Source organism: Arabidopsis lyrata (genome assembly GCF_000004255.2).
Source record: "Arabidopsis lyrata subsp. lyrata unplaced genomic scaffold ARALYscaffold_7, whole genome shotgun sequence".
Classification (NCBI taxonomy): Eukaryota; Viridiplantae; Streptophyta; class Magnoliopsida; order Brassicales; family Brassicaceae; genus Arabidopsis; species Arabidopsis lyrata.
The window spans coordinates 694177-719479 of NW_003302549.1; the positions used below are offsets into that span (position 1 = coordinate 694177).

General features: G+C 35.7%; 7 protein-coding genes and 1 non-coding gene across 11 annotated transcripts; 5 read left to right on the forward strand and 3 right to left on the reverse strand.

The window, feature by feature from the left end:
- Positions 1 to 1537: 1537 nt before the first annotated feature.
- Positions 1538 to 2726, forward strand: LOC9304994 (ACD11 homolog protein). The gene has a single exon (XM_002866829.2). It carries the CDS (start codon positions 1849 to 1851, stop codon positions 2545 to 2547), a length of 699 nt encoding a protein of 232 aa, XP_002866875.1. The 5' UTR covers positions 1538 to 1848; the 3' UTR covers positions 2548 to 2726.
- A 215-nt stretch (positions 2727 to 2941) lies between these two features.
- TRNAV-CAC lies at positions 2942 to 3015 on the forward strand. Its single transcript has one exon. It is a non-coding gene; the product is annotated as a tRNA-Val (tRNA).
- A 3506-nt stretch (positions 3016 to 6521) lies between these two features.
- On the forward strand, positions 6522 to 7121 carry LOC9302949. The gene has a single exon (XM_002866831.2). It carries the CDS (start codon positions 6641 to 6643, stop codon positions 6851 to 6853), a length of 213 nt encoding a protein of 70 aa, XP_002866877.1. The 5' UTR covers positions 6522 to 6640; the 3' UTR covers positions 6854 to 7121.
- Positions 7122 to 7190: 69 nt separating this feature from the next.
- LOC9302950 (formin-like protein 5) lies at positions 7191 to 10294 on the reverse strand. Of its 2 annotated transcripts, none has more exons than XM_021016611.1 (6): positions 10133 to 10294; positions 9905 to 9963; positions 8585 to 9755; positions 8191 to 8382; positions 7944 to 8095; positions 7191 to 7817 (listed from the first exon to the last, which is right to left on the reverse strand). In XM_021016611.1, exons 3-6 carry the CDS (start codon positions 9738 to 9740, stop codon positions 7398 to 7400), a joined length of 1920 nt encoding a protein of 639 aa, XP_020872270.1. In that variant the 5' UTR covers positions 9741 to 9755; positions 9905 to 9963; positions 10133 to 10294; the 3' UTR covers positions 7191 to 7397. The 2 variants fall into 2 exon arrangements, with proteins under 2 accessions (XP_020872270.1, XP_002868923.1); XM_002868877.2 differs by having other exon boundaries at positions 8585 to 9760.
- Positions 10295 to 10370: 76 nt separating this feature from the next.
- On the forward strand, positions 10371 to 14720 carry LOC9304995 (MICOS complex subunit MIC60). The gene is made up of 12 exons (XM_021016610.1): positions 10371 to 10566; positions 10781 to 10844; positions 10933 to 11670; positions 12170 to 12292; positions 12395 to 12547; positions 12657 to 12734; positions 12957 to 13049; positions 13131 to 13250; positions 13580 to 13657; positions 13768 to 13947; positions 14028 to 14129; positions 14218 to 14720. The coding sequence occupies exons 1-12, from the start codon at positions 10556 to 10558 to the stop codon at positions 14449 to 14451; spliced, it is 1974 nt and encodes a 657-aa protein (XP_020872269.1). The 5' UTR covers positions 10371 to 10555; the 3' UTR covers positions 14452 to 14720.
- Positions 14721 to 16860: 2140 nt separating this feature from the next.
- LOC9302951 (heavy metal-associated isoprenylated plant protein 23) lies at positions 16861 to 17880 on the forward strand. The gene is made up of 2 exons (XM_002866833.2): positions 16861 to 17282; positions 17478 to 17880. The coding sequence occupies exons 1-2, from the start codon at positions 17111 to 17113 to the stop codon at positions 17780 to 17782; spliced, it is 477 nt and encodes a 158-aa protein (XP_002866879.1). The 5' UTR covers positions 16861 to 17110; the 3' UTR covers positions 17783 to 17880.
- A 437-nt stretch (positions 17881 to 18317) lies between these two features.
- On the reverse strand, positions 18318 to 20621 carry LOC9302952 (photosynthetic NDH subunit of lumenal location 4, chloroplastic). Of its 3 annotated transcripts, none has more exons than XR_002330705.1 (6): positions 20132 to 20621; positions 19868 to 19960; positions 19456 to 19516; positions 19312 to 19380; positions 19040 to 19185; positions 18318 to 18581 (listed from the first exon to the last, which is right to left on the reverse strand). XR_002330705.1 is itself a non-coding variant. In XM_021019474.1 (5 exons), the coding sequence occupies exons 1-5, from the start codon at positions 20474 to 20476 to the stop codon at positions 19103 to 19105; spliced, it is 651 nt and encodes a 216-aa protein (XP_020875133.1). In that variant the 5' UTR covers positions 20477 to 20621; the 3' UTR covers positions 18755 to 19102. The 3 variants fall into 3 exon arrangements, 1 of the variants encoding a protein (XP_020875133.1); XR_002330706.1 differs by having other exon boundaries at positions 18318 to 18623; XM_021019474.1 differs by lacking the exon at positions 18318 to 18581 and having other exon boundaries at positions 18755 to 19185.
- Positions 20622 to 22497: 1876 nt separating this feature from the next.
- LOC9304996 (VQ motif-containing protein 22) lies at positions 22498 to 24150 on the reverse strand. Its single transcript, XM_002868879.2, has one exon. It carries the CDS (start codon positions 23560 to 23562, stop codon positions 22687 to 22689), a length of 876 nt encoding a protein of 291 aa, XP_002868925.2. The 5' UTR covers positions 23563 to 24150; the 3' UTR covers positions 22498 to 22686.
- Positions 24151 to 25303: the final 1153 nt, after the last annotated feature.

Sequence of the window (25303 nt, forward strand, 5' to 3'; positions counted from 1 at the left end):
CAAACAGAAGTCGTGAGTTGGCGAGACGGAGAGAATCGTGGCCATCATTGCCAACATTTTGACCAACAAACCATTGTTTTCTCTGGAATAAAAACTGATAAAAATTGTCATTGCTCTCAACCTGATCACCAAGCATGAATCTTCACAACACAACGTCAAGACGTTCGCTGTCTATCCAAGTAAGTATTGGAGATTAATCCCCACGACGAGATTATCTATGTTGGCGAGCACCCAAACATTAAATAAGATTAAAATCATTTTAACATTTTTTTTTCAAATAGAATAAAGAGTGTTTTGTTATCTTAAAGACCGTGTCACAAGTGAGTTTAAATAAGTCGCAGTCGTGAGTGTATTTTAGAGCTAGCCCTAAAGATCTAGTGGGAATTTTAATCAAGTGCAAAATAAGTACTAGTAACTAGTTAATGCTAACCTTGTAGCTCAGCCACCAATGGATCTATATACAATTTCTTATATCTAAACTTTTTTTCTTTGTTGTGTGTGGTTTACCACAAATTTTTTGTTTGTCTCTCATAGGAACTCTTTGTTTTGCTTCTGCATTGGGGTGTCGAATAGAACGTAACTGCCGTCTATCGGGTAATATTCCACCATCCCACCACAGTAACACACCTCTTTGTACCACTCGTCCAACACTTCATCACTCTCATCCAACGTTAACGGTAGAACACTGGTCTTCGGCTTCATCGTGCTGCTCTTGTCGACTGCCTTTTTTTCACTCTTCCTTATCCTCTTTTAACCTTTTCTTTCTAAAAGCGCTGCAAAACCCTAATACTCCCAAATCTCGCCGATCCTCATTCTCTCTAAATGGACCATCTATCTGGCCCTCCCAACCTTACCCCACTGCCCGCTTTCTTTCTAGACTTCTTTGTACATCTTTATTTGTTACACAAGCTGAAACCGAATCTAACCTAATCATCTTTTTCTTTGAAACTAACTAACTTCAACGAAGAAAACTGCAAATTCACTATAATGCAATGCAATCCAAAAGGTCAAAACTTTTCTTTTAGACCTTAGTATTCCTAGCCAGATAAAAACTTTTTTCATCTAAACCTAAGTTGAGCAATCATCTAAACTACCAAATACACTGGAATCTAACGATGAAACTTATTTCGTGTAACCTAAGTAAAATAAGTGTTTACATAAAAGAGACATTCGATGTTTTCCAAACAATGGATAGTAAAGATCACGTAAAGCTAAAAAAAATGGATAGATTTAACTAGTATTTATAATTTATACTAGAACCAAACAATACATGATTTTAATTTTTTTTTTTTGAAATCAATAACACATGATTTTGTTTGGATATCAAATCCATGAACCAATAAACCTTCTACTATGGAAGGATTACAAAGATTTAATTTAATTTTTTTTTTCCTGCTAAAGACTTTATTAAATTTTTGATATCATTTATAATCAATATTTGTGGATTTAATAATTAATTTAGTAATAGAAAAACATGTGTACAAGATATTTGTTTGACAAATATGACATTGCGAACCTCAATTTGATTTTTTTTACTTAGATCTTATTTCTTTCACCAAAATAAGTACAAGCATTTATAGCCATTAATTATTCTTTGTATAGTTAAAAATCCCATAATAAATTAACGGTGGACCCGAAAAGTCATACACGTTCCAAAACAAAAAGTCGCAAGTCTACGTTTCCCATTCTTCCAGAATCACAACACGTCTCCTCCCATTTCTTCGTAAATACGTTTCTCCTCTCTGACCCATCACAATCACAATCACAATCAACAAAATTCAGAGTTTTCAACAAAATTCAGCAATCGTGGCGAAGCTATATAAGAAAGAGGAGGAGAGACACAAAGCAATGGAAGAAGAAGAAGAAGATCAGGAAGAAGAAGACATGTTCGAAGACGCCGTGTGTACCACGCCAGCCAGAGTCAACACGCCTTTGTCCGTAATCACAGAGGCCTTCGAAGATCTTGCGGATCTGCTGAAACCGCAACGGTCTGATGAGATCGAAGAAGACGAAGACGGATTAAGGCTTTGTGATTTCTGCAGTGCGTGTACTCATGTCTCTGTTCTCTTCAATTGTCTTGGATTCGCTTTCAAATTTGCGGAAATGGAGTACATCGCTAAGGTTAAGGATTTGGTTGAGGCGTCAAAAACGTTCGACACGTTACAGAACATTCTTGATCTAGACGTGGAGAAAGAAACGGTTAAAACACCGGGAAGCCATTCGCGTAACCTAAGACGTGTTAGACAAGGTTTAGATCTGATCCGAGCCATCTTTGAACAATTCTTGATCGCTGATGATTATTCCTTGAAAGACGCTGCGACCACGGCTTACACCGAAGTCTGCGCACCGTTCCATACATGGGCAGTTAGGACCGCGGTTTACGCCGGAATGTATACACTTCCGACGAGGGATCAACTTCTCTTACGGCTCAATGAAACTGATCAATCGGTTGAGAAGAACATGAGGAGGTACATGGAAGCATCGCGACCTATCATAGAATATATTGACAAGCTTTACATTGAAAGGAACATTAAACTCGATTGGTAAATTTTTTGTTCTACATTAAGACAAATTGAAAAAAGTTATCCTTGTAAATTACTATTATTTTTTATTAATTTTGGTTTATGTAAATTTAAATTGGAGCTTTTGTCTGAGACTTCCCCAAAAAATTGTTGCTCACCTTATGTAACGCGTTGAGGAAATCAAAACGTTCTTAAAACGAAAAACGCATTTTCCTCTAGTTTTTAATTACATCAGTTCCTTCGTGATTCTGATTAGTCCGCATCTTCATTTTCAATATCTCGGTTGATCTTACGTTTATTTATCATAAAGTTCATGAATCCATGACTTAATCAACAGTTACGTTATGTGTAAGTCAAACGCGTCGTCTACCGGATACTTACTATTTCATTTAATTTAATGTCAAAGTATAGTCAACAAAGTCTGGGTGGTGTAGTCGGTTATCACGCTAGTCTCACACACTAGAGGTCCCCGGTTCGAACCCGGGCTCAGACAATTTTTGTTGCGTATCAAAGATTCTTTTTTGAGAAAGATCTGATTCCGTGATTTTCATAATGATTATTGCGTTAACTATATTTACTTGTTGCGTATCAAAGAATTTTTTTTTTTTTCACATACACTCTACCCGATTTGTACTCGAATATACATTAACATCATTATCACAAAGAGTTAACGGTTATCCCACATGTCAAGGTCAATTATTAATGTTGTTTTATATGCATGTTTATAAAACTTTTAATTGAGTAACTAGTATACCTTATAACCTTTGTTTGATTTTAAATTTGGTCTGAATGATTTCGGATAAGCATGAAGAGAGGCCAAGAAGAGAAAAAGAAGAATGTGATTAGGTTTATGGATTGGCCTTTAGGGAGACGTATGAGACAGATTGGCAGATTGCCCCCTAATCACTTGTTATTGGCTCCAAACTAATTAGATTATTTCCAATAAAATTGGTAGGAGATAATGTTTGTATAAGCTTTTTAGAACACCCAAATAAAAATATAAGTATTTATGATATTAGAAGAAAAAAAAACACGTATGGATATGGACTAGTACATATATAAACTAACTATTCACGATGAATTATGAAAAGGCAATCCCATTAATTTGCCATAAAAATAACCTTTAAATTCTTAATTCCAAACATAACAATCAATAATAATAACAATAGAATAAGATATTGATGAGTGATTGATTTATTTAATGATGTAGATTTCGACAGTGGAGTGGCAAGTATTGTCCATTACCAAACATACTAAACTCGGTCCACTGAATTCCATGTCTCACTCGTTTCTGTAGAACTAATTAATTAGTGTTAATCTAAGTGGAAATTGAGGCGGTCAATTGCAGTGATCCATTATAGTACCAAATTTAGAAGTGTTATGAAAACCAAAAAAAAATATGTTGGTGAATGCGTGTGTCCCATCCTTAAAGAATCTCAACTTTAAGTTTCCTTATAGGGTGTGCTAATTACAAAGAGTTTGGTGCTAATGATATTACTTTCTCATGAATATACTTAATTAACATCCCCTTACGGCCTTACTAGCTTTGAGCTCTAAGCATAGACTTTAATATAATATCTTTTTTTTTTTTTTCTGACTTTAATATAATATCATCATTATCACTATGATATAATCTCGGCTGTGAAGCGTGGTGATTTTGGTGAGGTGGATTGGGTTGTGCCGAATCTCAGATCTAGAGAGGTTTGGTTCTAAGAGACTGAATTCGAGGTGCCTTAAGGTAGATGGTGAAGATGGAGTCGCCGTTCTCGTTTATGCCTCATGGTGTGGATCGTCGTCTTGTCTCTTCCCTCACGGATCTGAGCAACAGCGGCTCTGTTCTCGGTGGCTCAGTCCCTCTCTCGTCTCTCCTGCTTCCTCTTTGTGTTTTGTTGGTTGGTAGTATCCTTTCCTTGATTTGGATGGTTTTACCCGAAACATTTGTAGTGACTAGCTTGATCTCTATTTGGTTTTTGGACTTGTTTGCTCTTGCTCCCTGGTTCTTGTGGTGGTCTTTATGGTTTTCTTCCCGGTTCGATCTTGTGCTGCTCTCTTTTGAGATTGGTTTCATCCGGTTGAAGAATTGTCTCGCTCCTTGTTTCTACGTTTAAGACCTGATCGAGGTCTGGTCGGTTCAAAGGCTTCTAATGAGGCGTTCAATCATCGCTAAGTCGATATCGCCGCTTTTGGGAGTAGTATGGGAGTTTAGATGCTTTATCTTGATTCTCTCTTGCCAGAATGGTAGCCTAGGTTCACTTTGTTTTGAAAGGTAGTATTGGTTCACTATAGGAGGATTCGCCAGATGTGTGTTGTGTTTGGCTTTGATCATTTTGGTTCTAGGGAGCTAGTTTTATGGCAAGTCTTTATCTTTAGAGTTATTTTTAGTCTTGCTTTTGTTTTGTCTTTTGGGGTTTTGATCCCAGTTATCTCCATTCTGCTTCCCTTGTTTGGGCTTAGTTTCCGGGGATATATCTGTTTTCCGCCGGCTTTGTTTCTGGAAGAGTTTATCTCTTGCCGGCTTTGTGTACCAAAACCGCATCCCACCCTTGTATCCTTCAATCGTATTATATAATGGAATAATTCAGACGGAAAAAAAAAAAAAAAAAAACTATGATATAATCTGTGTCCATATATATTGGATTATCGATGGATTTTTTTTTTTTTCACTAAAAGTCTGAGTTTTATACCAAAAAGGGGAACCAGTTCAGACTGTTACAACTGTGGAATCAACCACAAACAAACTAGAGGTATCACTAAAATATTACATCAAAAGGATTATCAAACGAGTAAAGATAATCCAACATTTAAACTTTAGTTTCAGGCCATAAAGGCTTCATCTAAAAGTGTAAGTAAGTATTAGGAAGAACCACATCTGATGTCATTCTTCATCTTCATCGATGGATTTTCTGTGGGTATTTTAGAAATATATAAGAAAAAAAATGTAATCAATCAAAATATATATATTTTTTTTTTTGGTGAACATCAAAATATATTATATTAATGAGTACGTATGTGGGGATTGGAGATTAGTGGCAAGTAGTCGGAGTCCAATTTATTACTATTTTATGTAAAATTTGACTTAATTGGTTAAAAAATTATATATCATCATATTTATATGCAGTTTCTTGTTTTATTTTCTAAAAATTAATATAAATTGTAGTATCTGACTCGAATATTGGGCTATGATATATTATTATATACACATAATTAAGTGAAATATAATCTAGAGATATTATATTTTTAACCTCTAAAACGTTTCTAAATGCACCAATGATCATTCTAAACGTTAACCCAATGGAGAGATAATTATTTTCTCTGAAGAGAGAAAGATAATGTTCTTATTTGCATGTTGTAGAATTGGAAGCTATAGTTTATTGGATCAAAGCCATCTAGTTGGTAACCTTCTAAGTACTTAAATCTTTGTTCTTCACTTGTTGTGTTTGATCAAGGCATTTTTATTGTTATCTACTATAAAGCAACTACATGTTAGTGGTTCAACATACCAGATAAGATATATATATATATATATTGTAAAACACCAGATAAGATATTATGTGCACAAATTTATATAGATACCAAATTTCTAATCATCTTCATATTTGTGTTCTTATTTAATTTAGACATATACTGTTAATTCTATCATTTCGTCATTTTTGAAACTTGAAAGATCTAAATTATCATCATCCCCAGACTACCGTTAAATTAAATCTATGATAAAATCTAAAAATAATTACAGATTCCTTAGCGAACCATGCAAAGGTTAATCATATTTTATATGTCGAAGATGTGAATGTATTGGACCATAGTTTGTGCCGCTGGTATAAGAGCCGCCCTTAAAGTAGATAAAACCTCCCCTATAAGTAATTTACATACTTTTAATGAATCATTATTAAATAATATGTTAATTTGTGGAAGAACCGACTCCCCATAGTTTAATCACCATGGTTTAAGAAATCAAGCTATAAAAGAGAAAAAGATATTATAATTAAGGGCAGCAATGAAATCGCAGAAACCTCTATAAATAAATAGGCACTCTTCTACAAACTCAACCTTCACTTCGAAACTCTTAACTACATATTGTTCTTTACAACATTTATTTCGTTAATTAACACTAAAAAGAAATGTCGTCCATCGGAGCAAGTTACGCACACCTACAAGTCATGCAGAAGAAGCAAAAGGAGAAGATGAAAAAGAGAGAAAAAGAGAGAAACTTCGGCCACGATGAAACTCATAGCCGTGATGTCGAAACCCCTTTTGCCTCGGGAAGGATTTCTAATAAAATCTATCCTTCTCGTTTATCTTATGAACAAGTAGAGATCAAATCCCAAAAGTGAATTTCAAAGTGTAATGAAATTCTTGAAGAGGTTATTCAAAGACTTCTCTCTCAAGTATTTGTCCTTTATGTTTGCATGTAATTATGTATGTATGTGTGATGTGTCCAAAACGTATCTTGGTCGTGTTTTTGTAGTTTTGTGAAAGTGTACAATTTGTGTGTTAATTGGTGTTATGTTAATCAAGTGTTAAAGGTTATTCCATTGACACACGCCCATTTGATTTACAAGTATATTACAAGATTTGTAATTTGGTAATATTGGACTGCTATTATTTTATTTTTGAACCAACAACTGTTCATAGCTCCATGAAAAGGTAAAAAAAGAAATGGAGAGGAAAAGGTCCAACACACACAGAGCCAAACAACTCTGTTAGTTCATCAAAGGTTCAAACCAAAGTCTACTAAACATAAGGTCTTTTCATGCGTTCTACATTAAAAATAACAAACCAAACTCAACAAAGTCCTCAACTTTTGTCCGCACTGAGCTAAATTCCTAAGAGCCTGCTACGAAAATAATGACATGAAATGCCCACAAACCAGCAAGATCACTTGTTATTATTAGCTGCAAGTTTAGCTGCAACTTGCTCCTCTGACAAGGGTAAGTAATATATCCTGGGGATTGCTTTTGTCTTCTTGAAAAGATCATCAAGAGTGACAATGGGAGGTTCTTGCTCCTCAGAGACTAGAGGAGGAGGGGGAGGAAGAGGAAGACGTTCTACGACAGGAGGTGGTTTGGCCAGAGGTGGTGGTGGTGGAAGAGCGGTTGGAGGTGGCCGCGAAAGAGTCTGAGCTTGTGGCTGATGCTGATGCTGAGGCTGAGGAGGAGGAGGTAGAGGAGCTTCCAGTTTTGCTTTTACTTCTTCTGGTCTGACAAATTCAGCTATCAGATGGCGGCCTCCATTAGGTGGCCATTGGAGGTTATACACTGCTTCTCTTGTTGCTGCAGCTTCTTCAACAGAGGGATACTGCAGTCACGTCACAACTCACTCATGTTACACGATATTCTCTGGATATTTAGATAACTGAATTCGAAAGAACACAAACAGAGTCGACATTTTTGTAAATCAAAAGGATTAAAGAAGCAGTCTTACTGATACATAGCAATGGGTCTTAATGTGGTCCATCCAGAAACTAGTGACATTTCCGGTTTTACCCAGGAGTTCCTGAACAGCTTTCAGTGTGAACGGCCTTAGGAAACGATCAATCCTGAGGGAATTTGTAGGCTCCTTTGGAGATGGAGGAACTGCCAATGAATAATTGAACACATCTATCAAACAACGCTTTAAGACAATGAATAAGAGATGGAAACATACATAGAGGGGGTGCTGAATTACATACCCACACGTTCCTTGAGTCCATCCTCACTAACCGAAGAGTCAGATCTTGAGAAGTCGCGCTTCAGACCGATCGACCTTGGTGTTGTAGTGGGTGTAGCACTATTCGTGGTCTGTGCTTCAGGAACATTAATACTTTCAGAGTTCCATCGGCGTTGCCTCTTTGCAGGCTCATTGTTTCCAACAGCTTCTTGATCTACATTGAGGCACAAATAAAGACATTTCAGCATATGTAGCTTGAATTTCAACAGAGATGCTTCACAAGCCAACAGATAGCCATAAACACAAAGATGAAACAACTATTATTAAAGACTAGCAAAATATGCCTCACCAACATAACAAGAGTAAACACAGCAAACTAATTGATTGAAAAAACAAACGAAAAAGAGAAGACTTACCATTAGCAGGAAGCTTTCTTTTGTCAGAAGCCACCAGTGGATGACTTTTATTTTCAGGGGCTTTCCCTTTCCCAGCATCCCTATCAGCACGGCTTTCCTCCTTAGAAAGGGTTTCAATTTTCTCACTCTTATCAACAGATGTAATTGACTCAGTTTGCTTTGTCTCTGGCTCATCCTCCATAGACTCATCACCAGAACTTCTATCTAAATTCAACTTTTCTGAGTCGCCTGCATCGATAATATTATTTTCTTTGGTCATATCTGCATTTGCAGCATTGCTGTCATCTCCACCTCCAACAGATTTCTTCTGCTCAAGTGGCTCCTCGACATCCATTGGATGCGATTCGCCAACGACTGTTGATGGCTCTTGGAACTTATTAACATTTTGTTCTAATTTGACATTATCAGCAATTTTGTTATCCTTTAGTTCTATTTTTTCATTATTTGACACAGAATCAGTAGAAATACAATCAGATTTTACCTCAAACCCTGTAATGGGGATGACCTCAGATACCTGGTTGTTCATAGCAGATTTTTCAAGCACTGCCTCTGATGGTTGAGCCTTAGAATCCCCACCATCCAACCCACTAAATGGTTCCTTATTCTCAGATTTGTGCTCACTAGAGGCCACGTCCACAACTGCTGCATCACATGCAACCACTGAACTATCAAGACCAGCTATGTCTCTAACATCATCAACTTTCTCAACTTCATCACTAGCGAATGGCACCGGGTTAACCGCTGGTTTTGAAAATACTGGGGTTGGTGTTGTTTCAACACCAGCTGAAGCTTCAGTTGTTGTCTTAGCCTGAATTGGTTCTGGGGTTTTCTCAGCTGCAACAGGAGTTGTCTCAGTGCTAAATGCTGCTTCAACAGGAGTAACAGGAGTGGTTTGATTACGATCTGGTGTAACATTAACGTTGCCTCCAGTAACAGGAAACATATGAGCCTCTTGATTGGCTTTTTCAGCAGCAGCACTGTTGATTCTTTCAGACTCTTCTTGCTCAACACGAAGTGCTTCATCAAGACGCCTAACCAATTCCTCCTTCAAGCCTCTTGTTGTTAGTCTCCGTCTTTTAAGCTCTTCTTTCAATTCTGTAACCTTCCACTTATCAATTGGTCGGTTGTCCAAGACTGGAAAAGGCGATGACGACATCTTAGCTTATGAGAGCTGCTTCTGAACAAAATAAATTGAATATAAAATTAGAGAAACTCATCGCAGAGGACAAAAAGCAAATTGAAGCAAATCTATAATTTAAAACAAAGATTAAATCTTTAACAAAACCAATCCAAAAGAGAGAAAATTTAAAGATGACTTACATCAAATAGGCTTGAAACTTCCTCTGATGGGTGAAAGAAGGCCGGAAAAATGTAAAACCCTAAATTCGTAGCATAAGAAGAATGACAATTAGAGAGACTTCGAAACAACAGACAATAATCAAAACCCACTACGGAAGATTACAAATTTTTCAAATTTCCGACTAAAATCAATTCATAACACCAGATTTCGAATTCTTAACACAAGAAAGAAAGAAGAAGAACGCAAACCTTAAAAACGAAATCCAGAAGCTATGGAACGGAGAGAGAGTGAAGAATTCTAATCGAGATTGAAAGATAGAGCGGACATTGGGAAATTTTCTATCCCGTCATAAAAATTTTGTTTTGGGGATTTTGGAAAGAGGAGGCGAATTCTAGGGTTCTTGTTCGTCGATAATGGGAGAAACTCAAGGACCTCAAGTGAAGGGGTCTTATGATAAATACCACCATTTATTGTGAAATGTCTAAATTACCCTTGTTACTCAAGTACTCTTATACGCTGTCGTTTTAACGCTTAAACGTTTTTTTTGGGGGTTTCCAGTAGGAGAATACTATTATTTTTGCTCACCGGAGGCTCCGAGTCTTCTCCGTCCGTCGTTAACATTTGTTCGCTCTATCGTTCGGCGTTTTCTTCACGAGAGGACCAACGCGATAATGCTTCGGAAGTACGTTTCCTTAACCCTAGATGATTATCTCAATCGGGGATTATATTCCCTAGTGATCAAATTTGGATTCTCTTGTTCCATCAATCCTGTTGCGTAGCTTTAGGGTCTGATTTTGTTGATTTTTCTAAATTGAGAGCTATTTGTGACTTTGATTAGCTTTGATTCTTTTGTGAATCTCACCGAATGTGATTTATGTTGTTGCTATTTTGCTTAGGTCGGTTCTCGAGCTGTCTTCGCGTTTGTCAATAAAGAGATTCCCGAGGAATTTGGGAGCTCAGGTGAGTTATACATTTTAGTGATGATTCTTAGTTTTTAGCATCGTTTGAGTTCTCTCTCGTGGTCTTATTGCGTTATGTTTTGCATCAGAGGTTTCATTTGAGTTCTTCGAGAAATGCATCTACATCTGGTAAAAATGGTCTCCCTGGAGCTAAACCCGTTGGGAAACCATATGCCTCAAAAGTTGATCCTCCAAAAGTGACTCCTCCTCCTCCTCCTGTGGGGAAACCAAGTGAATCTAAAGGAAATTCTTCAAAAGTGGTTATAGGAGGTGTTGCGATCGCTGGTGCTTTTCTGGTAGCGTATCAGACTGGCTATTTGGATCAATATCTGGGGAAAGAACAGCAGAAATTAAGTGAGCGAATTCATTCTGATGCTGTTACTAACAAAGTGGAGGAGGCTCATCATTTGAACGTTCCTTCCGGTGTTGAAGATTCTACTGAAAAGGATGGTCAAGTTGAAACGCAACCTGAAGTTACTCATTCTGAAGCTTCTGGGGGAGTGCAGAGTGACATAGAAGTGCAACCCGAGTCTGATCTATCATCTGACCGTTTTACATATATTTCTTCGAACCAAGGGGAGACCACACCTCAAGAAAGTGTCATTGATAGAGCAGAGAGAAACTTGCCTATTTCTGAATCTGAAGATTCGGGATTTAAGTCGGACATGCCCTCCGAAATTATTTCTGAGGCAGAAAATGTGAAGTTGGAAGCTGTACCCAAACCTGGGGACAGTCCTATTGTTAGTGCCCAGTCTATTTCGGTTCATAGAGAAAGTGAAACGGAATCTGCTACACCAAAGGATCCTTCCGCTGAAAAGGCACCTGAGGTACTAAAATTTCCTTAGCTGAACTTGAAAAAGCGCTACACGTAATGAAAAGAATAGCTTACAGATTTTAAAATCAGAAGCTGAATTTCTCAGTATTCCCTTGTTTCATGCATTTTATGAAAAATTTCTTGGCTCAACTTTTTCCTGCATTGCTTGAATTTGAAAGGGGATACATCTATGTAAAGGGATTATACTACATTGTTGGAGTTAAAAGCATTTCTTTGTTTTGTGCAACTTATTATTATCTTGGTTGAAATGGGATATTCATATGGACACTATGTTAACTGTCCTGCATCAAATTCTGATAGACACCGATTTCTTAAGAAGAAGGGATGTAGGGAACTAAAATTAGTTGAATTAGATACCTATTATTCTCTAAGGAGAGCTGGACGTTCTTATGAAGCTTTAGCTGAATTCAAAACCCCTCTTAAATACTTGATTTTTCTATGGCCTATATAAGTTACCTGGGATGAATCTCTAATCAATCATTCTCTTACAGGATGGCATTGAGCGGGAAGTACAAATACCAGGTTCTCTCCTTAAGGAATACAATCTAGAAGGCAGTGATACTGAAAGCACTGGGTCCCCGTCAATAGGGGAGCAACTAACTAAAGAAACTGAGGTTTTAAACTTGATTTTCCTGTCTCTGTTCCTTACGCCAGTGCTTTATATTGATTGATAATTTGCAGAAAGTGTGCTTAATCTGAATAGTTTTGTGAATTAGGGTCTTCCTAACTCAACCGAGGGGCTGAAAGATGGTTACATGACTGAGGATGGAAAGTTGGTACTTGATTTTCTGGCTGCCATTCATGCAGCTGAGAAGCAACAGGCCCATTTAGATGCCCAGGTTTTTGCTGAAGAATTACGAGCCTTGAAGGTTACTTAAAAGACGGAATATGTCATATGAATATTTTTATTCCGTATTGTCTTTGCTTTATAAGAGGTTTTAACTTACACACCACTGCAATTGTTTTGATTGTACTCAGGAGAAGTATGAAAATGAGTTGAGAGACCTTAGGGCACGTGAGCTAATGCGTATAGAAGAGGCAGCAATATTGGATAAGGTGCTTTTATCTCGTTATCTCTACTTGATTAACTCAGTCCAGGACATATGTCCAGTGGCACTGCTCATATGCATCAGATATTTACTTTATGTTTTACTAATTTTATAAATATGGGCAATTTGATGCGAATTTGTACTGGATAGTTGTAAACATCTATCAATCTCGGTTCCATGTTCCTGGGTAGACTCATATAATTTTTTGTGCCAATGTTGCTTTATTCAGGAGCTAAAAAGAGAAAGAACAAAAGCAGCCGCTGCTATCAAAGCAATCCAGGAGAGAATGGAAGATAAGCTCAAAACTGAAATTGAACAAAAGGTTTGTGTACATTGCAGGAAACTGATGATAAAAGTGTTTGCGACTTAGGAAATCATAACTGACAATTTGTATTTACTGCAGGAAACTGAAGCGCAGTTGGCTTTGAGTAAAGTTGAAGAATTGGCAAAAGCTGAGATGATTTCGGAAATTGCAAAAGAAAAGGCAGCACAAATTGAAAAGATGGCAGAGGCAGATAGCAATGTAAGTAAAGAAAAATGGTGTACTAGAATATTGCACAGACTGTTTTGAGATCATAATTAGGAAGAAGGTGTAGGAACCCAGATGTGCGTTAGTACTAAACCAAAGTTGAAAGCTGTTACTGCAAATAAACTGAAGGAATTGTTTTTAGTAAAGATAGTGAAAGTGAAGTCTCTATTCTAATGGAATCGGTTATGTTTTGCATACTTTGAAGTACTCAAACCCACGTTATAACTTTCCACTTACGCAACTTGAGTTAGCTATCACTTTGTAAATAAGCAAAATTCCTGAATGTTTAGCCCTGTCTCTGCATTGTCTTCTAATTTTTGTAGATAAAGGCACTGAGTATGGCGTTCTATGCGCGCTCCGAAGAGGCTCGTCAAAGTCATTCAGTTCACAAGCTTGCATTGGTTAGAATCGAATGCAAGATTTTTTGTCATGGTTCATGTTAATGTCATGAAACTCTGCTTTTCTATACCACCTACTAAGTTTTATATGTATAAAAATTGTGATTTTGTAGGGTGCACTTGCGCTGGATGATACACTCTCGAAAGGACTGCCAATCCAAAAAGAAATCAATATGCTTCAGACTTATCTTGAAGGGACTCAGAAGGATTCAATCCTAGGCTTGGTATTATCATCTCTTCCAGAAGAAGCACGATCCAATGGAACCGACACAGTGCTGCAATTGAATCAGAAGGTGACCCACACAGAATCAAAGTTTTTGGGTATAAAAAATGTTCCAACTTTTTTCTTACTCTCTTGTCGTTATGTTTTCAGTTTGATACCTTGAAAGGAACACTTAGACACTTCAGTCTCATTCCACCTGGTGGCGGAGGAATTTTAGCACATTCCCTAGCACAAGTAGCATCTTGGCTAAAGGTGCGCTAATTACAAAACCAATACTCCGCGCTCAAAAACTCTGAAGTCTAACCGTCATTCTTTGGCTTTTTGTTTTCAACTTAAACAGTTCAAAGAAGTGGATCACTCTAATGGAGGCATCGAATCTGTAATTAAAAAGGTTGATAATTACTTGGCGGAAGGAAAACTAGCAGAAGCAGCAGCAGCACTAGAAGAAGGTGTTAAAGGAAGTAAAGCAGAGGAAATAGTGAGTGATTGGGTGCGACGTGCAAGAAACAGAGCCATTACAGAACAAGCTCTTACGCTTCTTCAATCTTATGCAACTTGTGTCAGCCTCACATGAATCCCACCCAGATCATCCATTGAGGTACATTGCTTTTTTTTTATTTTGGAATTCGATACAGAGATTCCTGGAGTAACAATCATTTTGCGAAGTAGCACCAACCCTTTTTTTTGGTCAAGAGGAAGAATTACGATTCTCTATTCCAATGTTTATGTCTAAATCACAGCTGTTCTCTCTCTCTTTTTCTATGATGTTATCTGAGTTAGAATGTTAACAAAAGTTTGAATCAAAAATAAGATTGAATCTCACGAATTTATGATTTTTGTCTACATTGGGATCAGAAGATGTAGATTTGGTGATTATTGTTGTTGTAGTGATGTGGCATCATATGGTGTATCACTAGGCTTATTATATATCATAGTTTTAAGATATGAAATGATACAGAATGATGCTTGTCGATGGAGAAAACATTTGCTGAGGAAAAACGACGAAACTGTCCAACAAGTAAAATCCAAAATCATACCTATTTAGTCATTCTTTATTTATTTAATCGATTTTCTTACACGCCAATTATTAAAATTGTTTATTGATACTATAGTTTGTAATCTTTTTCTTGAATTTTTGTTTACTTGTGTGTAAATTCGTGAAAGTAGTGATTCAATTGCAAAATTTGTTGCCTCGTTGTACTTACTACATCTTTGGATTAGCTTCGTTTGTATTCCTACTCTCGTTTGTATTCCTACTCTCGTTTGCCTTGAATGAGAAGAAAACTTACAATCTTAATTTTAAGTGGTCATTTTCACTTTTAAATAATTATTTAAACGTTTCTTGGAAGGAAAATACAAATTATTTTCTAAGGATAAAGAAATCAGAAAAGATAGTTGATGAATTTTAAAATCGACACCGCATTCACTTTCGGTGAGTTCTCTTTAGCAATTTTGTTGTGAATCCTAGATCCAAATTAAGAATCTAAGAAAGATAACACACTAAACCCAATGCGACAAAGGTCCACATTATAAAGTTTTAAACTCTTTTATGTATAAAGTTTGAACTCCGGATGTTAAAAAGAAAAACCTTATACTTTGATAATCGGATAAACTCTTATATAGAATCATGCCAATGATGCCATATAAAATACAATTAGGAATTAGGAAATACATTTAACTAAAAATCTAGCGGCTGTGGGATACTTCTTATCGACGGTCTCTAATAAGAGTGCATAAACTTGTTATTAAATGTACCGAACGTTGAAGGTTTGCTCGACAACTCCAAAACATTTTAAAATTTTGTCAGCTAACTTACCACTAATTATTCGATCGAGTGGAGTCACCTTCATATTCTTATATATAACTACAATTTATAAAATTTTGTCAACTAACTTACCACTAATTATTCGAGTGGAGTCCCTTTCATATTCTTATATATATATATATAACTACAATTTATAATATTTTGTTAGCTTTTTTTTTTTCCACAATAATATTTTGTTAGCTAACCATTGGTATTAGTAGTATGAGTTACCGCCAAAAAGTTGAATTTGTGACAAATTTATTGATAGATGAAAGAAACAATATAATTTTTATTTTTAAGGAATGTACGTACGTATTTGTATTCGCTGGACGATAATAACCATACAAATTTAAGTTTAGAAGTTGAAATATATTCCTTAGCTTCATTCCAAATAATTATATGGGTATTTCTATATTATTATTGAATTATTACGTAAAATTATGAATACGTGAAGAGAAACAGCTGAGAGGTGAGGTGGCACAACTCCTCCAATCAGGAGACAGCGTCACACGCGTATTCCAATCAGCGCCGTCAGATATCTGCCACGTATACAATTGAACGCTCGAGATCTCTTCCCCATACGTGTGAAGCTGTCTCGTAGTAAGTAAAGTACTAACTTTATAACCTCCACGATAGTTTTCGCTATTTTTATTATATCACCTTTAAATTTTGCTAAATTTGATCATTGATCCTAATTAATTTAATAATGAACCGACTATTAATTATTCTTTAGATAAATTAGTACTATGAATTCGTTAATAAATGCATGGCTCTCTCACCTTCTTTCTGTCTTCCTTGTGAAGAACAAGATTTAAATAAAAAATCTAAAGTTATTATTCCATGATTTAATTGTATTCACACGGATTCCCTACAAAGCTTACCTTCGTATATATGCTAAGTTAAAATAGTTACATATATATTTGTTCAACAATTGGTTACAAATATGAACCAAAAAAAAACAATTGGTTACAAATACTTTAAATGATTGAATTTAGTATGATTTTAAAGTATCCCTTAATTCCAAACTTTTTCCATCGAATACTTTCTTACCCAAATCACATATGGCATATATATTGCTTACAGCCTAAGTTCTTAAAGACATCTTTTTCTATATTTTTATAAAGTTGGCCAAATTTAGTTTAGTTTTGTGTCAATTATAAACAACATACTTTTTCTTTCGTACCAATACAATCATATACCAAAAATTAATTCTTTTATTAAAATATCAAAAATTAAGGCCTATATATAAGTCGAGGCAACCAAGCTAACAACTCATTGCAAACTGAAACCAAAACAAATATCTATACAAACACATAACACATATTGAGAGACAGAGATAAAAGAATAACCCATTACGTACTAATCTTCTTTATCTGTTAATTTCTTGAAAAAAAAAACGAAGACACAAGTCAAAGATCAAATCAACAAGATGGGAGTTGGAGGAACGTTGGAGTATATATCAGAGCTAATAGGGAATGGAGGAAGCCATAGTTATGGAAAGAGGAAGAAGAAGAAGCTGTTTCAAACAGTAGAGCTCAAAGTTAGAATGGATTGTGATGGTTGTGTCCTCAAAATCAAAAACTCTCTTTCTTCTCTAAAAGGTAACTAACTTCTTCTTTTATAATCAAAATTCTCGTACGAATTTGTTTTGTCCCTTATGAGATGTGTTTGCTCACTCCTATCTAAAACGTATACAGATACATGCATGCATGTACATAAACATAAGTACATAACCATAGGTCCATATATATATAACAGATTATTAACAGTTAAAATCTTATTTATATATCTTTTAGGAGTGAAAACAGTGGAGGTAAACAAGAAGCAACAGAAGGTGACAGTGAGTGGCTATGCGGATGCGAGCAAGGTGCTGAAGAAGGCTAAAGCGACGGGGAAGAAAGCCGAGATATGGCCGTACGTACCGTACAACTTGGTGGCTCAGCCGTACATAGCTCAGGCTTATGATAAGAAAGCACCGCCTGGTTACGTCAGAAAAGTGGACCCAAACGTCACCACCGGGACAATGGCCGTTTACTACGATGACCCTTCTTATACTTCTTTGTTTAGTGATGATAATCCTAACGCTTGCTCTATTATGTAGTTTGCTTAATTAGATAGTTAATAAAAGGGATGTATATCCTATGCGGATAATATATGTATAAACATGGGTTATAAATTTTGGTGTTTGTTGTCTTTTTAGTTCATGATTTTGTCTTCTTTTGCATGTGCTATTTCTTGGTGTTAGAAGTGAATGTTTATTAATGTTAATAAATATCTATTATAGTAGCTTAAACAATTGGATATCATAAGTAAATCAGTGTCTTTTTTTCTACCATTGGAAGATATAGTGGAAACAAGTTAAAAAAATTTATGCTAGTTACAAACTTACTAATTACAATAACAAAGATAGATTATTCTCACCCGCTTTGGAGTTTGGAGGTCGAAGAATTTAAATTCTCACTTTCCATGAAAGTGATTGAAGAGCAAGAACTTGGAAGCAAACCGAATTATCTTTCTATTCATTTGAATCATCGGTCCAATCGATCGGATCATGGACTTTTTTGGGGGGTTTATTTGGTCACCAATAACTTTAGTATGCGGCTTTTGCTATTGGTTTAGGTGTTTTGGGACCCCAATAATATTCTAACTCTTTTCACCCACTCTCTTTCTCTTTTTACATACATTACTAAAAGAAACATCCAAAAATGGATAGTAAAGATCACATAAAGCTTAAAAAATGTGTATCATCATCACTAGAAAACATACACGGGTCATATAATCTTTCTATACATACAACTAGCCCACCATACCATTCTTTGAAGGACTTATTGTACTGATATGATTCTTGCTCTTCAGATGTATACAAAGTAACATCAGCCTTTAAGAACCTCTCTGGTGCTCTGTAAATTGAACCCAAAATCAGTTCCTGCAATGTGTTTTTCCTGAAAAATCCTAAATGAAGTGTCTTATTTCTACATACCAAGTAGGCAAGAACCAGAGTTGTACACTTTCTTTTGGCCTTAAAGATTCATGAGTTGTTGTGAGGGGACCAAAAATAGAGATATGACACCGATGAACAATCACATCGCGCAACTTTATTCTTAACTCTGTACATCTCTGTGACACAGGCTACATCACTTACCTAGACTGAATCTAACCTAACACACGCTTATACACCTAAGCAAGTACATGATCTTCCAATGTCATAACTCAACAAAAAAAAAAAAACAGATTTGTGTAGAGAATATGTGTCTTGTTATTCAACAGCAAGCCATCATTTGGTTTAGTTGAAATTATCGATGTTTTTGGTCATAGAAATTATAATGATTGTCATGTGAAGATGGTCAAAAGGAATCACCTGGTAATATACATCATATACATAGTTGTTTCTTCCTTTACCAAACGAAAATTGGAGTTGGCTTCATCTTGTATTACTTCCCGGGTAGATCTCAACAAAGTTGATATCATAGAGCAAAGTTGCATTTCCAGGTATGTTACAGTCACCTGCATAAACCAATACACCAGTTGGTTTCTTACTCAGAGATACATATATTTCTTAACATTATATGTGAGCATGGGGCAAAGATAACATATACAAGTGACAAGTTACAAAGGAATGGTGGGAAGTACCAGAAAAGCATCCTGCAGGCTCTGGTCCATAAGCTAACTTAGGTGGAATCTGAAGTTTACGCTTCCCGCCTGCAAAATAAAACCGCACTAATATGTTTTCAGGCTTTTGAAGGACATTGAACAAAGGAAAATACAGTTACTTGCCTACTCGCATAGGAGGTACTCCTTCGCCTCCAAGAATCCCTTGGTCTAGACCCCTAATAACCTGACCAGTTTTGGACATCAAGAGTTTAGGTACAGCTGATTTGCTCACCCTAATCACAAAGAAAAATAAAAGAGACTAACAAACACTTCAATGAAGAGAAGTGTAAATTCACTATATAGCAATCCAAAAGGTCAAAACTTTTCTTCTATATCATAGTATTCATGGTCAGATCAAAGCTGCATTGCTCAGTGTCAGTTAAACAATCAGCTGAATCATTACATCGAAATACAAGAAGCAAAGCCATCCCATAAAGTCATAGAGCCCTTTAAACTTTGCTAGCAATGCAATTGAAGACAATGCAATTGAAGACAATGGAATCTAAAAAAGAAACACAATGGTTCTTTGTTGTACCTTGCCGACCCCAATTCGCATAGTAAGTGGTCTTGCACGCTTATAGCTACTGTCAAACAATGTTCCATCTGCAAACCTCGCCGTGTAATGGATCTGTGACCACAACTCCAAATTCTCAAACTTTAGATCAAAAATATCACAACTTTGCAAATGTATTGGAAATTTGAATCCAAGAGTGTAGTAAAAGAAGCAAAGTGATGAGTTTTGGTAAAGCCAAAAAAACTAAACAGAGCAAATCGGAAATTAGAGAGATGGATAGATTACATTGACGAGAACGCCACGAGGGGCTTCATCACCAAATCCAACATCGAGATCGCAAAATCCAAGTCCCGATTTTGCGTAGCTGTATTCACAGAGAGGATCTCCTACAGTGGCGTAGTAGTCAATCCTCGTTGCGTCTGCGTCCAGAGGCGTCAGAGAGAGAATCGAAGCAGCTAATAACCCTAAACCCACTCCGAAAACGCGTTTCTTTACGGAGAGTTTCGGCTCGCAATTGGGGGAAGAACAGAGACACGAGAAGGATGAGGAAGAAGAAGAAGAAGAGAAGATGGTGGGTCTGAAGGAACGTGTATAGAGAGATTGTGTAAGTGTTAAAGTAGACATCGCCATTGATTGACTCTTCTTCTTTGATTCTTCGTTTCGTTCTCTGCTTCCTTATCTGCGTGAAGCCAGAGCCTTTGGTCTGAGAGTCTTTAGGGAGTTCAACGGGAAAAAACAACAACAATGGATATGATTGTGGGACCCACTTGTATTTCTAGTATCATTTTTTTTTTTGTTCATTTTTATTTCTAGTATCATTTATTTTCCAACAGCAACAAAATAAAAAAGATATGAAAAATGTTTGAAGAGGGGTCCAAACACTAATCCTTAATTATTCTTATATTATATTCACATTGAGTCATTGACATTTTACTTCTTATAACCAATCAAAAAATAATTATCACTTATTGCTTACAGTAATTGACTTAATTTGCTGGTGATCAATTGCTACTTATCAAATGTACTCCTAATTTGACATGATTGGGTTTAGACTTTAGATAAAACGGACCATTAAAAGGAAGATACATCGAATGCTTAAAATATTCAAAGCATGAAGAAATAAAATTTAAAAATAAAAAACAAATTCATTCACTAACTCCCATCTGCAATTTGAGAATTAAGCCACCACGGTTTTGCTTGCATTCAAGATATAGGGTCGATAAAAGTCTAACCCCTATAACATTTCTCACTATTTTAGAGCTATAACAGTAGTATTATTCTATATATTGGAATAAATTAATGTATTTTACGTACGTCTAATCTTAATTTTCTATAACAAAACCTAGAGTGTTCTTGATTGTTGATCGTGAATCTTATCAGATTCCCGACGAAGTTATTTAGATCTCCACCACATTTTGATATTAGGTATTCATATCCTCTTTGCATCAACTTTTAAATTTTTGGAGCCAATCGGCCACAAAATAGAGAACCCGAATCGAATCATTTGGATAGTAACATAATTAATGGCCATACCTAGTGGCTTATCACTGAACTATGAAACCGAGTATTGGAGGTGTGATCCGTTCATCTGAATACATAGAAAACCCATCAGTGCGACAATAGCTTGATATCATGGTCCACCATAACCACCAGCATTACAATAAACCATCATCATCAATCATCATTATATATTCCATTTAGATACAGATACACATATATGATATATGCATATTGTGGATATATATTTATGTAAGTGGTGTGTATCGTATGTGGTGCATTGGTGACTTAAGTGTAACTGGACCATGAACAGAAAAAATCAAAATCATTTGAACTTTTTTTTTGTAAGAAATCATTTGAACTTTTGTTGTACACATGAACAAGCAAAAGATTTTTCATCAAATATCATGATTTGTTTTACTGACCATCACCAAATCTCATTGAGGAAAAAAAAAGTAGTTATATTATATACAGTAGAAAATGACATTTCGTTTTTTTACATTCTAAATTGTTATTAGAAACTAGATCAGAGATATAATAAATTAAGTTGAATAATCTAACGATTAGTTAACGAGAAGAAGAGAAAAAGGCTAAGAACTTTGTAGAGGCATCACATTTCAAAGTATTACTTGGATTTTTTTTCAAATTTCAAATATGTTAGTATGGTTAAATGAGAGTAAAGTCAATAAAAATTAACATTAAATGGGATTAAGTATCATTATAGGAACATGACTCTTAATGTAGATGATGTGAAAGAAGACACCAAGAAAGACTAAAGCACATGGGAGAACAGTAATTTATCAAATTTGAAATTACCACAACAATTATAAAAAAGTTATATACTACTATTAAGTCTATAATTATATACTATGGTCCCAAAACTATATTCCAGAATCCGGCGGCCGTGGAAGATTCCCCAAATTTCGCCACCATTCACTCCAATATTTAATAGGAGAAAAATTAATCGTACGGATCCCAAAACCACTTACTGTATTGAAATTAAAATTTCATATTTGACAAATATTTGTCATAACCATATGATAAAAATCTATATATATTAGAAAGAAAATATACAAACAAGATCTGATTTAAGTGAGATCCATCCACTAACAAATAGTACTTACCTACATGCAGTAATGGAAAAAAAACTAAGATAAACAAATAATTAACAAGCATATTAATCATGTATTAAATAGCAAACCCTACAAGAAGAAAAAGTAATAAAGTGTTTATACTGGAATAGAAAATATAAATGAGTAACTTCATCATCCTATATGTGCTATGTTTAATTTGTTGAATAATCATGTCAAGAGATTAGCTTTGATTTTGGACTACATATATATTTATGTTCTCTGGTCGGAAGATGAACATAACCAAGTACCGTCATTATTATGATCATGATCGGAACCACCGTAGCTTCCAGTATCACCAGTGGTTATGTTCCCGTTAGCTGCTGCCGTTGTCGTAGGAGGATTAGTAGATGGACTCTGCATCATACCAAGGCCAAACTGATCATGCTCATTGCTTCTAGGGTTTGAAATTTGAGCTTGAAGAAGAGCTTGCAGATTCACATTCTCGAAACCGTTGTTAGGGTTTTGATATTGCTGAATCTGTGATCCGGATAAAAGAGGAGACGTTGAGGTGAGTTTTTGAGCAAACGGTCGTAACAAGAGACTGTTGGTGTTGTACGTGTTTGGCGAAGAAGAAGACAAGCCGAGGAAGGTGTTGAGACGCGTGGTGTTCACGACGGAGTTGTTGAATAGAGGTGGAGCTGGGATTCCGGTAAACTCTTGAACCATCGCTCGGAAGTTGGAAGTGTCCGTCGTTAGAACCGTCGTTGGTGCTCTTCTTGATGCTCGTGATCTTTTCTTTGTTTTCTTGATTACTCCTATATTGTTAGGAGGAGGGAGTGATGACGTGGATGAGAAAGTTCGGAGGTCGGGTTGGGAAATCGGGTCGAGTTGTTGGTTTACGGGTAAGAACGTGTTGTTGTTGTTGTTGAAGTAATTTGGTGGTATTAGAGAGTTGTTGTTGTTATGGTCGAAATGGAGGAGGTTGAGGTGGTTTTGTTGCGGCGGGGGTAAAGACGACACGTGGTGGTTGTGCTGGTCGAAGAAGGCGGAGATGGATTGATCGGCGGCGCGTGAATCGTACTCTTCCTCTCCTCCTCCGCCACCGCCGCTTGAAGATTGCATGCTACTACTATTACCGGACTCCATCTCGTGATAAAAAAAAGGAAAAAAGATTTTGACGAGAGAAAACGTAAGAAATTGATTTAGATGAGAATGGATACTCGAGTTAATTAAGGGAGCTAAATTGTTAAGGAGTTTATGAGATAGGGTATTATGGTAAATAAGACATTTGGTGTGACATGATTTTTTAATAATTTTGTTTTGTTTTTGTGTGAAAGGGAGAAAAACAGGGAAGGTGAAATCGCATTAAGTGGTTCCACTACCACCATCCACTATTGTCTACTCTATATAATATATACATGTATCTAAGGTTTGGTTTATATTATATTTATTCGTTTTGGTGATAGTCAAATTCACTTCGATTGTAGATATTTGGTTCGGCTAATGATTTGTTTTGTTTTTCTACCACTGCAGGAATGATATGTCTACAAATCTTATGATGGTATTACTTTACTTTTCCTGATAAATGGTACTTACTTTTCTTCGTGATTTGTGCGTATATTCATATCAAAGTAAATTATGCGATAAAATTTTAGGATAAATCAGTTATCTTCCTCTCGTTATTCTCTAAAGATATAGAATAATTAAAGCCATATGGGTTGTTCAATTAATTATTTACTAATCCTTACATAGTGACATAATTAGGTCAGTGAATTTAGACCATATATATTTTTTTTTTTTAACGTCTGGATTTATTATTTATTGTAAATTATGAGAACTGTTACATAGACGATTCTACAACGGACAATTTCTTCCGACCTTTATTAGATCCACGACAGACGACATCTTCTTCACCTTCTTCTTCATACTCACCTCCTTCGCCTCCTTCTTTATGCTCTTAATGGACACTTCCCTCTCTGCGTAGAATCCTGGCGAACGGCTATAATTGTACATCGCTGGAGATCTCCTGCACACTTGCCTCTAATAATCTGCAAATTTATTAATAAATCGCAGTATCTGGGACTCGAACCCCAAACCTTTGGGTGTAGAAGCATTAATTAACCCTTGTTCAACCAATGTGCCAAGGAGGCTTCCACTAATTTAGACCAGATTCAATAATTAATGTGTATCATAAATATTAGATGTCATCATATAGTTCCACCAATATAAATTTTTTATTGATTAGTTTCTCTTGTCAACTGAGTAATTTCGAAATCACCAATTCAAAAGATGAACAAAGATATGTACATACTCATTTCTACTTATTTCACCCGATTAATTTGCAAGCAATAATGTGAATAGTTGATATATAAATAATGGTTTGAGTGTATATTTTGATAGATACTAGGTTTGGTCGGAAAATAAGAATCAATCATATAATATATTTTTATCAAGGAAAATTCAAAATTTTATGGGCCCATTAACCAAAATGCCATAACCCTTTTATCACCTTACCCATACGGCTTAATTTTGTTTGGTTACCCACACAGCCACACTCATTTATAAATGTTTGTCTACTTTTATTTTTTCTAAATGATCAAAAACTTTAGTTGAAGTGCAAATTAGTATGGAATTTATAATCATTATATTGCAACTAAGTAAAAGAGACGTGTAGTAAAAAGTAAAAACCAATCACTAACTTCGATTAACTATTTTCATCTATTAAAATGTTGTGTGAGTAAAAATATTTTTAAGAGTGATCGTCAGATTAACCTAATTATGTTAGTCTTACAATATCATATTAGACGATTCCATGTACTGGTTTTGATATACATACAAAAATATGTAGTTTTCTTTTAACCTAATATCAATAGGTTCTGGACATTGC

Coding starts and splice junctions, on each gene's coding strand:
- LOC9304995 (XM_021016610.1), top strand. Junction 12,293..12,394: donor AACTAACTAAAGAAACTGAG/GTTTTAAACTTG, acceptor TTTGTGAATTAG/GGTCTTCCTAACTCAACCGA. Junction 12,548..12,656: donor AAGAATTACGAGCCTTGAAG/GTTACTTAAAAG, acceptor GATTGTACTCAG/GAGAAGTATGAAAATGAGTT.
- LOC9302949 (XM_002866831.2), top strand. CDS start 6,641: ATGTCGTCCATCGGAGCAAGTTACGCACACCTACAAGTCATGCAGAAG.
- LOC9302952 (XM_021019474.1), bottom strand. CDS start 20,476: ATGGCGATGTCTACTTTAACACTTACACAATCTCTCTATACACGTTCC. Junction 19,961..20,131: donor CTCGTGGCGTTCTCGTCAAT/GTAATCTATCCA, acceptor TTGTGGTCACAG/ATCCATTACACGGCGAGGTT. Junction 19,186..19,311: donor GCCTGCAGGATGCTTTTCTG/GTACTTCCCACC, acceptor TGGTTTATGCAG/GTGACTGTAACATACCTGGA.
- LOC9302951 (XM_002866833.2), top strand. CDS start 17,111: ATGGGAGTTGGAGGAACGTTGGAGTATATATCAGAGCTAATAGGGAAT. Junction 17,283..17,477: donor CTCTCTTTCTTCTCTAAAAG/GTAACTAACTTC, acceptor TATATCTTTTAG/GAGTGAAAACAGTGGAGGTA.
- LOC9304994 (XM_002866829.2), top strand. CDS start 1,849: ATGGAAGAAGAAGAAGAAGATCAGGAAGAAGAAGACATGTTCGAAGAC.
- LOC9302950 (XM_021016611.1), bottom strand. CDS start 9,740: ATGTCGTCATCGCCTTTTCCAGTCTTGGACAACCGACCAATTGATAAG. Junction 8,383..8,584: donor AAGAAAGCTTCCTGCTAATG/GTAAGTCTTCTC, acceptor GCCTCAATGTAG/ATCAAGAAGCTGTTGGAAAC. Junction 7,818..7,943: donor AGACCCATTGCTATGTATCA/GTAAGACTGCTT, acceptor ACGTGACTGCAG/TATCCCTCTGTTGAAGAAGC.
- LOC9304996 (XM_002868879.2), bottom strand. CDS start 23,562: ATGGAGTCCGGTAATAGTAGTAGCATGCAATCTTCAAGCGGCGGTGGC.